A 12,157-nucleotide genomic window follows, 5' to 3' on the forward strand; every position below is an offset into this window, starting at 1 on the left:
ATTATATTCAGAAAAGTGGTGATCTGATGAAGGATCCATAAGTAATCGAGGGAACTCCTCAAAACTTATAGGGAAACATATGGTGACTTCGGTTTCGTGAGAAGTATTCTAAGCATATGCTACCGACAAGTAAGATTTTGCACCGAGATATACCTGGTATACCGTGGTTCGGAAGGTGCTGAGAGAATTCCTGATTCTTTATAGATACAAGTTTGGGAGTTTCGGCGTTGTTTTAAGAACAGAAAGCATATGCTACTATGCAAATTACATTCTTCATCATCATCATCATCATCATCACTACCATATTATACCATTTCATAGTCTTTTAGATCGAGACTCGAGTTTGTCAAGCGATAATTAAAAAAAATCTATATCTACCTAATATTATAAACCTGAAGAGTATGTTTGCTTGAACGCGTCAATCTCAGAAACTACAGGTCCGATTTAAAAACTTATCTCAGTGTTAGATAGATCATTTATCGAGTAAGACTCATCATTTATCGAGAAGGTTATATTATATTATTACTCTAAGACTAATACGACAGAAGAAACTCAGGAAAATGTGGGAAAAACGGGGGAAATATTTTTTATGGGAAAATGTACCTACGGATTCTGTAAAATTTCTAATTTACGCGGGCGAAGCCGCGCGGGACATCTAGTATATATATATATATATATATATATATATATATATATATATATATATATATATATATATATATATATATATATATATATATGTGGGATGAGGCTCAATCCAATGCAAAAACGTTTTAAATTCTCACTAACTTTATTTTTCTATTACAACCGAACAAAACATCTCATTCATCTTGCTTTTACCACTGACAACTCTACTCACATCTGACAAGTGTCACCTCCGCCAAGTCATCACTTATCCGGGCTGCTGTACATAGACAATAGAATACAAATTAAAAAGTTAATACTAAATTAATAATTATCCCACACGGTCATCCTGCTATTCATCTGCCTCAGATGAATCATCTTCCTGTGCGACCCAGGGCTTCATGAAATCAGCTAAAGAAGTTGTATTAAACGGATCTTCGCCATTGCCAACCTTTCTTACAGAATAGCGATCGTTTTTGTTACCTTTAATAATCTCGTAAGGTCCTAAGTATTTGGGTAATAGTTTACTTCCTTGGGTTCTCTTTATCGCGACTAAGTAGCTTGGTTTATAAACGTTGGCTTTCTTTCGCTTCTTATTATATGATTTCACATTCTCTTTCTGTATTTTTCTTATAGATTCTTTGGCTTTCTGTCTAAGTACTTGTCTTTTTTCGTTGAAAATTTCTATCTCTTCTTCATCTATCAACTTTTGGAGTTCTATATCTTTATCCTTCATTTTGGTACCAAAAAGTAACTCAAACGGCGTCGTTTTAATGGCTTTTTGGTATGTTCCATTTAGACATCTTTGAAAGTTAGAGACATGGCGATACCACTTATTAGGGTCATCAGCACTTAGTTTGCTTAATACAGCTATAATGATTTGGCGTATGCGCTCTACTTGTCCATTGCCTCTTGGCTCTCCGGTAGTTATCGCATAAAGTGCAATATTCTCATTGTCACCTTCTTCATCTTCAATTTCCGCTTTGTCTTTAGATTCTTTCTCTGGGCCGCCTTCTGCTTCTTGATTTTCGTTATCCTGCTGTTCTGTATTATCTCCACGATCTTCTTCATCACTGGAAACTTCTAGACCGATCTTGTTGTCTTTTTCTTTGTCTTCTTCATTTTTATCGTCTTGTTCTTCAGGTATATTGTCTTTCATGATGTCAATGTCGAATAGATTTTCCGTTTCTGTTTCACCGTCCGTATCATCCGATCCATCGACTGTCCTTTTCTCTTGTTCTTTTACACCCATCTTTTTTCCTCCAGTGCTCTCACCTGTACCTCGTTCTTCCTTACCTTTTTTATTCTGCTCTTCAAGGTCCTCTTCATCTTCGGAACCCCATATTTGCTGGTCCAGTTTCTCAGCAGCGTTGTCTGTTTCACCCATTTGCTTATCAGCATCATCTTCGTCATTTTCTTCTACTAAAAGCGTAAGGTGACTTATCTTTTCCATAAAAATTCCTTCTGGAGTGAAACAAACTTTAAAGTCGTGTAAAATGGGATTACCTATTATGATATTAACTGGTATCTCATTGTCTTGGACTACGTGAAACTTGATATCTGCGTAACATTGATCAATCTGAACATTAGCTACAAACATACCTTCTGTATAAACTTCGTTCTTTGCTATACCAGTTATGCACGTTGTTTTATTTTTGTAGTCTTTTACATTTTCTTTAATTTTCTCGAATTGCGATTTCGTAATAAGGTTAATGTCACTTCCGGTGTCAATCAGAGCTAAAGCGTCTTGGCCGTTAATCTTTATCTTCTTGTAAGGAACTTTCTCGTCATCGTTTTTACTTTGAATGTTTAGTGTCTTCGCCGGTTTGGAACATTCAGTAGCTTTATGTCCAAAGTCATTGCATTTAAAACACTTGACTCCTTTTGAGCAGTTGGATGAGACATGATCTACGTCTCCGCAGTTGTAGCATCTATGGACGCGATTCTTCTTTCCAAATGATGTGTTTCTAGATGGTTGGACATCACTAGTAAAGTTTGCAGGCTTATTAGAAATCTTCTTTCGGAACTCGCTGTAGATTTCCAACTTTTTGCGAAATTCTTTGATATCCGAGGCGCCATATAAAATACCTTTATTTGTATCCAGGTCACGAATACCGTCTATCACATACTCAATTAAAGCAGCATCTTCGACCTTGCCGTGAAGCGCCAACTCTTTCATAGACAAGAAGTACTGCTGATATGTCTCGTCATTTTTCATCTTACGAGAAGCAAGCTTTTTATGTACTACTGCACTGTTGATCTTTGGTCCAAACTCTTCTTTAAGTGCCTTCTTAAGACTGGAATAATCTTTAACTCTTCCCAAAGAACGTAAAAACAACTTTGCTGTTCCATCTAACAGTCGCTTCGCATAGATCAGTTTTTCGACTTTTGTCCATTTCATAATCTGCGCAGTATCTTCAAACTCATCAATAAAAGTCTCAATAGGATAGGTGTCATCTCCGGTAAAAATAGTCATAGACTTTTCTAAATCCTTGAACGAAATCGTTACCTCACATTCTATTTCTTCTTCGTCTTCGGTTTCGTGTTTATCGTCTTTTTTCGGTGGCATTGTTACAATAAAGCTCGAACTCTTCAAACTAGAATCTCTATTTAAATTGCGTCTTCTTCTGGCAGTCGTGTAAAATGATGGCTTATCTGGGGTCATTTAGTCTTTCGTCTTCAAGAATAAATCTTTAATCCAAATTCCCAAAAGCTACCATTTTAATAGAATTCTGTATCTAACTTAATCCGTCTTGCGTCTTCCGTTTCACATCAGATTTTACTCTATCCCGGACGAGCCCCCAAAAAGATGTGGGATGAGGCTCAATCCAATGCAAAAACGTTTTAAATTCTCACTAACTTTATTTTTCTATAACAACCGAACAAAACATCTCATTCATCTTGCTTTTACCACTGACAACTCTACTCACATCTGACAAGTGTCACCTCCGCCAAGTCATCACTTATCCGGGCTGCTGTACATAGACAATAGAATACAAATTAAAAAGTTAATACTAAATTAATAATTATCCCACACATATATATATATATATATATATATATATATATATATATATATATATATATATATATATATATATATATATTTGAAGTCAGAGTTTTTGTAGATTCCAATGTTAATAATAATATGTCGAAATATTGTTCTCGTCACGTACAGGTGTTACTAATTACATCAACAAAATGTACCCTAATTAAACAATTACATTTGTATTTTACAGTACACAGGGTAATATTATATTTGCAGACATTGATTAAATAACTTATATGTCAAAAATTTGTTATTATGAGCGTGCAAAACAATGTAAATGAGTGTTATCCTATTTAACTACTGAAATAATCTTTCTTTTTAATTTGCCGTAGGTGGTTTCAATGCGTTGAATTTAAAAGAACTGAGTGACTTTTGAGTTACAATTCGATGTTTAAAATCCTCAAAGAAAATAATTTATGTACTTAATACAATAATTTTATTATTTTTTTTACATACTTACTTAAATAAAAAAAAAAAAAATAACCTTGTCTGCCTTACTCATAACCTACTCGTACTTTTTAACGTCAAAATGGTCGGTTCCTACGAAATTAAATTTAAACTATGCGGATGAAGTCAGCCTACATTGATTGCAGGAATACCATTAGGAGTAAAACGGGAAAGCAATTTAGCTTTGCATATCGACAGCCGACGGCACATTCGTCATGCCAATAATATTTTAATACACGAGCTGTATAATATTATTATACAGCTCGTGTATTAAAATACAGAGCAAATAGTTTGTGAGGTAATGGATTTGTAATGACATAATGTTATCTGATGTTATCTTCTGTAACTATTAAAGTTTACATCAGGGTTTGGAAAAGTCACGTCATAATTGATAATATACAAGACAGAAAATAAACCAGGAATACACCATATTTCTGATTTATTTTGATCATCTATGGTTTTTGATTATAATATACAAGCAGATTACATTACAATATTAAAACGTCATAATAAAGCTACTTACATGGCATGTATATAACAAAAATGGTACTTATTATATAGCAATAATTAAAAAAATATCCAATTTGGCCAATTTGGCCGTATAGAAGCTTTTAAATAATATTATATTCATAGCTGGGCATTAACTCGTTAATCCGTTAATCGTTAATTAACGAAGTTAACATTTTGATTAACGGATTAACTTTTAAGTTAACTTTTAAAAATATTAACGGACTCGTTAACTTCCGTTAATATGCAGAAGTCCGTTACTTTCATAGACGTACTACTTTCATAGCCAATGGCTATGAAAGGATTGGACTAAGAGCCAGTCCACACGGCGAGTTGCGTCAACGTTGCGTCGACGCGCGACACAGCACCGCGCTGCCGTTTGACGCATAGCCGGCCACACAGTCGCTGCGTCATCGCGTCATTACGGAGCAGTCCGTCAACACGCTTCGTCTCGGGGGCTGCTGTCCGTCGGCGCACACGGCGTTGCGACGACGCAGCGCGCCGTGTGAACACCTTGGTTATATTATTTTGTATGTAAAACAACGCAACGCTGACGCAACGCGCCGTGTGGACTGGCTCTAACGTTAACCAGCCATATTATTTCCTTGTGTTTGCCCCAATTCTAATCTGCTGAATTACTCTCAGTAGGTTTTTTATGCTAATAAAACAATCCCAGGTAAAAGAGCACTACGAAACCGACTTAGAAAATGTAGCTCGTTCGACGTTCACATTTTGCGGTACATTCCATTATCCCGTGTCAATTAAACTTTGTCACGTATACTATTAAGACCCCTATAAGGGTCCATGGTCCAATTCTTACGCAGTACGCTGGACCACACAGGATAACTATGCCCCCACTACGAAGCAATCTATAGCATCCGTCGATCGTGGGCGATTATAGACCAATACTAGCTGTTGCCCGCGACTTCATCCGCGTTAACATAGTATAATAACAAAGATGGATAGTTTTCTCCTTTTTTGTTTTTGTGGTTCCTTATACAAAGGGTAAAAACGGACCCTATTTAAGCAAACGTCAAACGCAAACGTCAATAAACTTTCATGTTTCTAACTCAAGAAATGACGGACTTTCATTGGAACTTTCTACCCCAATTTCACCCCCTTGGGGGTAGAATTACCAGAAACACTTAAATACGTATCCATTCATTTTTAATCAGTAGCACAAAAATAAAGTTTCATGTTTCTAACTCAAGAAATGACGGACTTTCATTCAAACTTTCAACTCCAATTTCACCCCCTTGGGGGTAGAATTTCTAAAAACGTTTAAATACCTATCCATTCATTTTTAATCAGCAGTCCAAAAATAAACTTTCATGTTTCTAACTTAAGAAATGACGGACTTTCATTTAAACTTTCAACCCCTATTTCACCCCCTTGGGGGTAGAATTTTCAGAAACGCTTAAACATGTATCCAATCATTTTTAATCAGTAACCCAAACATAAAATTTCATGTTTCTAACTCAAGAAATAACGGAGTTTCATTCAAACTTTCAACCCCAATTTCACCCCCTTGGGGGTAGAATTTCCAAAAAACGCTTAAATACGTATCCATTCATTTTTAATCAGTAACCCAAAAATAAAGTTTCATGTTTCTAACTCAAGAAATGACGGACTTTCATTAAAACTTTCAACCCTTATTTCACCCCCTTCGGGGTAAAATTTTCAAAATTCCTTCCTTAGTGGGTGTCTACTTAATAAAACAACCCTATTCACCAAATTTCGTGGCTGTAACTATTAAAGTTTTTGCTCAGCGATGATGTCAGTCAGTCAGGACATGTAATTTTATAAGTATAGATAATGCCACTTTGGGGTCAGTTTACATTGCAACTATTTAGTACACAAGAAGATACATATTAAATCGACTTGCCACTCGCGATATTGTGTTGTATGTTCCATTTTTATTTTTTTCCCACAAATGGAATAAATTCCCTTGTCACGTTGCAATATGATCTATAGACCTTATTCCTCGTATAGGAGTGAAGAGGCCGTAGTACACAGGGATACACAATATAGAATATTCAAATCGGATATTGTTGGGTCTAGGCATTCTTATGCGAAAGTTTAAAATACAAGGAAACAGATAATCCCGGCGAGTCGGCAGTTTATTTAGAGCGCGTCACTGCAGAGCCTTGATAAGATTCATACTGCCTCACACATCACGCGATAATACACCCTAACACCACCTAGTACAGCCTATAATAGCGCGGCAACTCAGTGTCGTAACGTTCATAACAGGGTTGGCACTTTATGGAAATATTTTACAGTTATTTTATGTTTTGAAGCAAATTAGACACTGTCTGAACGCAATGTTTTTCAGCGCAAAATGTGACGTTATTATGATGTCTTTATTCTTTAGCTTATTTCGAAGTCTTTCCAAATAAGCTAAACGAAACGAAGACGTAATTCTTGATCCTTTTTATGGTTATCATGTTTTAATTGATTATATTATATTTATAAATATAAACGCTGACCATGTATTTCATTACTATATACATATAGGTGTGTACTTAATTTCATTTCCCCATCGGCAAAAAAGTGGCTGAATTCGTCGTCTAAAATTCGAATGAAAAATTATCCGTTTGATGCGAGACGTCCGTTTCGTACGATATCGACATGTGGACGCTAACCTTTACGCGGTTTGTCACAACTGCAAGCGTGATAAACTGTCGAGGGCTGCCGTCGACTGCCGTCGACTGCCGCTAAGCGTTGATTCAGACCGCAACGTGACGCATAGAAGCATTTCTAAATTTATATGGATTTGACAGATTCCCAAGACGTCTCACGTAATTGAAATCTGCCAAATCCATACAAATTTATGGCGCGCCGCGCCTCGCCTCGCCTCGTCGCGTTCTGAATCAACCCTCGTGCCGTCGACCGCCACCGCCGCCAACTTGAAGCGACGCGTCACGTTTTTCACCAAAGCATTTTTATCTCTATTGCTCTAATAATAAGTACAAATTTCTGCTATAAAATACGGAAGCGTCGATGAGCGAATGCGCTCCCATGTTTTGCAGCAGAAGAGTACAACTTAAATAATAATAGAGCAATAGCGATGAATACTATGCTCTGCTGTATATGGTGTAACAAAACTAACTGATAAAATATGATAATGGAAGACAAGATTGCAAAAACTCTGGAACGAACTGTCACCAGCAGTATTTCTGGACCTATACGATCTTGGCTCTCCCTCCGCGAACTCGGTACGGTTAACATCGTCTGACGTGCGCTCCGGGAATTAAAATCGTTTTCGGTGGTTAAAATCGTTAATTGCGTGCTGAGTGTGTGTAAAAAGCTAGGTAACGGTGTAATCTACGTTTACTGTAAGTTTTTGAACACATTTGTCCGTATTTTATTGGATTTAACTCGGTAAGTAATTCCCTTTGTTCATTTTTAACAGTAAGGAATTGTAGGTAGGTAAAAATATTGTATCGTCGGTACCGCGCGCGCTGCGCCGGGCGCCCGGCCTTGCGATCAGCTGGTCATAAATAGTGTTATTGTTGTTGTTAACTTTGAAAACAAGACATAATGTCTAGTCATAATAACATGCCGCCAGATAAAAATACCAACCCATTTGAAAGAAGGGACGGCATACCTCGTTCCCCGCCAACTTCAACCGGCAAACGTTTGCTGTCCCAACTATCGCCTTCATCCGTGTCACCAGTCGAAAAACGTCACCAACCCATAAAGGACGAACCGCAGTCCCCGGTAATTTCATTATTAGACACTAGCAGCGCAGTCGATGATTCGTTTAATTACTGCGAGTTAGTCCGCGAAGCGTCCTCCTACTTGGGAAAAATTAACGAATTCGCTAACGACACTGTCTCGAGGCGCAATAACTTTGCCAATAAATCCGATATAATGAACTTAACACAAAAACTGACAACCATAGTTTCTCTTCTTGCCATTAAAAACTCGTCACTTGAAACCAAAATCGCGTGGAGCGAGATTTACTATCCGTTAAACTTAATCAGGTCGTGAAACCGGCCCCCGCGGCGCCTCCGGTCTCTTATTCCGAGGCCCTCAAACTGAAACTCGCGAAATCGGTTCCCCCTGTCGAGACACGTAAACCACTCCCATGTGCTATAGCCTACCCCACGCAAGAAAAATCGGCGGAATTAAAATCGGCAACTGAGACCAAGCAGGCTTTGATGAAGGTCATAAACCCGGCCGACGGTTTTCAATTTCACGGTGTTAAGAAAACAGCTAATTCGGGCGTGCTTCTGCGCCTCACGAGCGAGTCGCAAGTTAAAAAATGAAAGTCAGTCGAAGCGCTAAAATCTGCCGGCCTCCGTCTCGAGACACCCAAGCGCATCCTCATCAAAGATGTTCCACAACACATTACAGACGATAATTTTCTATTATCCCTGTATAACCAAAACGTAAACGGCGAAATTAATGTGACACAAGATCAATTCATGAGTTCGACAAAAATAGTAAGACGTCGTATTTTAAACAAAGAATATAATAACCGTAAATGGATAGGTATCGAACTAGACCCTAAAGTGCGTCAACACCTCATCGAAACAAAAGAAAAACTTTTTATCGACTGGGCGATGTATCACTTTGTAGATGACGTCGAACTCGTGCACTGCGCTAACTGTCAACAGTATGGGCACACCGCTAAATTCTGTCGTGACACAAAGCCATGCTGTAAACATTGCGCTGAAGGTCATAGCTCGGATAGCTGCCTAAAAAAAGATAAAGACGACTTTAAGCCGGTTTGCGGTAGTTGTTTGCGATATAAAAAACCAACCGACCACCCCACAGGCTCCCCAGATTGTCCTACGTATAAGTCTAAAATGGAGCAACTTATTTTAACGACTCGGTATGGATAGTTTAAATATAGGACAGGTAAACCTCCACAATAATAAGCACGCAACGATACAATTAGAAAAGTTGGTTTCCGATTACAATTTAGACTTGGTGCTCGTACAGGAGCAATATCAACTCGCGTCGCTACGGTCGAAGATAGTACAAATTAATAACCTAGCTCGCGCGGGTATTTACACACCTCAGTCTAGATTTTCAGTCATGGCCTTAACTAACCTTTCGACGTCGCACTGTGCGGTAGCCGAGGTTTCGTGTCCTCAGTTTAGACTTTACGTTGTAAGCTGCTATTTTCAGTACTCGGATTCCGTAGGTCCACATTTACATCAACTTCGCCGCGTATTACAATCTCTCGCGGGTAATAAAATTATTATTGGCGCCGACGTCAATGCATCCTCGCCCTTATGGCACGGCCAGCTTAGGTACACTGACCGCGACCGACGTACCGCTGTAGAAGACTTTATTGCGGAGTTTAACCTCCATATTCACAACACCCCCGATGCACCACCTACCTATAGTAGCCCAACGGGCGAATCGTCGATTGACGTCACGCTATCTAGCGCGTACGTCGAGATTAGGAATTGGCGTGTCCTTCCCGATGCGTCATGTAGTGATCACCGCTTACTGGTGTACGAGTTTTCTCGTGCGGTCCCGAGTGATACCGTAGTCAATTCTAATGACTATAAATACAATGTTAAGAACGGCGATTGGAAATTATTCCGCTCCCTCATTACCGCTCATGCCGGAGACTTCACTCGGCCGGATTTAAACGTCAATGAGTGCGCGGAAATTATGTCAAACACATTTGTTTACTGTGCCGATGTAGCCTTGGGTCGTAGACCTCTTAAAAAAGATCACAACTGTAAATGGTGGAACAGTAAACTTCTTAATCTTCGTCGGGAATTTAGAAGGGCCAGGCGCAAAATTAATAATCTTCGTAAATCTGGCCACGACCGTTCGGATGATAATTACATAATTAGTTTAAATAACCTACGCATTTCAAGGTCACGTTATCGCGTTGCCGTTACATTAGCGAAAAATAATATGCTGAAGAATGCCGCGAATAGACTGGATAAAGAGGGTCCCTGGTCCTCTTTATATCACGAGCTTAAACCCAGTAGTAGTAATGAGCCAAACTTTTTCTCAAATATTAAAATTAACAACTCTTACACTTGTAGTTTAGAGGAAACGGCGAAGGCATATCTAAACGTTCTCATCCCAGACGACGAGCCCTCCTTGGATGATGAACACCATCGCGACATTAGGAGTAGAATGTTAGACCCCATTCATACACCGGTCTCAGATTTACCAACCCCGGAGGAGTTTTTTAAAATAGTAAACCTTTTGCCTATAAAAAAATCTGCGGGCGAGGATAAAATATCGAATATTATGATAAAGCAAGCGTGTTTAGCGGCCAATTCATCGATTCTATATGTTTACAACAGATGTATCGCAGAAGGTATATTTCCAAAAATTTGGCGTTCCGGTTGCATAAAATTAATAGCTAAAGCGGGAAACAAACCTCCTGACGACCCAAAATCTTACCGTCCGATAACGTTACTGCCTTGCTTAGGTAAATTACTAGAACGTCTCATCGTACCTCGCCTGCTACCCGGTGGCCCTAAATTCCATAGCCATCAGTTCGGTTTCACCGCCGGGAAATCGACTGTGGACGCGGCGTTAGAAGTAAGAAAAATAGTTAATTTGTCGGAAACTAAATACGTGGTCGCTATTTCATTAGATATTTCCGGGGCCTTCGACCATGCCTGGTGGCCGATGGTGCTATTAAAACTAAAAAATCGAGGGTGTTACTGCAATATTCATTCTATAATACATTTTTACTTTTCTAACGGTCAAACTAAGCTTCGTCTAGGACATTGTACACATGTCAAAGATTTAACGTGCGGCTGCCCTCAAGGATCGGTAATTTCGCCTAAATTATGGAACATCGGATTCGACGATTTGTTAAGTCCACTTCCACCGCTTTGTATACTAGTTGGTTACGCCGATGACGGGTTTCTTTTCGTTCAAGCAAACTCGCGTTCCGAAATTGAGTCTAAAGCCAACAGTAGTCTTAATTTAATATCTGACTGGGGTAAGCGTAATCGTCTGAAATTCGCCGCGCAAAAAACTTACCAAATTCTTTTAAAAGGTTCCCTTATATCTTCCCCTAGCATTAAACTTGACAATATTAACGTTAAACGCAAACAGTCGCTCTGTTATCTTGGTTTTTACTTAGAAAATAAATTTACATTTTTAGAACATATAATTGAAACCGGTGAGAAAGCGAAACGCAACTTTTACTCCTTTACCAAAATATCTACGTCGACATGGGGCCTTTCATTCAAAACCCTAAAATTAATTTACACTGCTACTTACCTTGGTAGCATTTGCTACGGGGCCCCCGTGTGGGCCGACAGAGCAACTATCGGCGCGGCTCGTCGCAAGTTGCTACAAAGCCAACGTCTTGCTCTTATATTCTTATGCAAAGCTTACAGAACCACAAGCACCGAAGCCTTGCCCGTGTTAGCCGGAGTTTTACCCGTTGACCTTGAGATTCAGCGTCGTGCGACAATGTAATACTCCCCACACCGGTTTCGGTGACGGTGGCCGGTTTCATTGAAACCAGGCCAGGTACGCAGGAGTAATTTTATAGTGCCCAAGTGTGTGCGCAGTACACAAGAG

At 39.0% G+C, this 12,157-nt stretch overlaps 1 protein-coding gene across 1 annotated transcript; it reads right to left on the reverse strand.

The window, feature by feature from the left end:
• Positions 1–851: 851 nt before the first annotated feature.
• LOC121726157 lies at positions 852–3,193 on the reverse strand. Its single transcript, XM_042113388.1, has 3 exons — positions 2,227–3,193; positions 1,585–2,046; positions 852–904 (listed from the first exon to the last, which is right to left on the reverse strand). The coding sequence occupies exons 1-3, from the start codon at positions 3,191–3,193 to the stop codon at positions 852–854; spliced, it is 1,482 nt and encodes a 493-aa protein (XP_041969322.1).
• Positions 3,194–12,157: the final 8,964 nt, after the last annotated feature.

Source organism: Aricia agestis, chromosome 4, assembly GCF_905147365.1.
Source record: "Aricia agestis chromosome 4, ilAriAges1.1, whole genome shotgun sequence".
NCBI classification, from domain to species: domain Eukaryota; kingdom Metazoa; phylum Arthropoda; class Insecta; order Lepidoptera; family Lycaenidae; genus Aricia; species Aricia agestis.

What these genes read in the sequence shown, in the direction of transcription:
- LOC121726157 (XM_042113388.1), bottom strand. Translation starts at nt 3,193, where the DNA reads ATGCCACCGAAAAAAGACGATAAACACGAAACCGAAGACGAAGAAGAA. An exon ending in GAACGAAGTTTATACAGAAG is followed by an intron (nt 2,047 to 2,226) that starts GTATGTTTGTAG and finishes TTACGCTTTTAG; the next exon opens with TAGAAGAAAATGACGAAGAT. An exon ending in GGAAATTGAAGATGAAGAAG is followed by an intron (nt 905 to 1,584) that starts GTGACAATGAGA and finishes GTCTATGTACAG; the next exon opens with CAGCCCGGATAAGTGATGAC.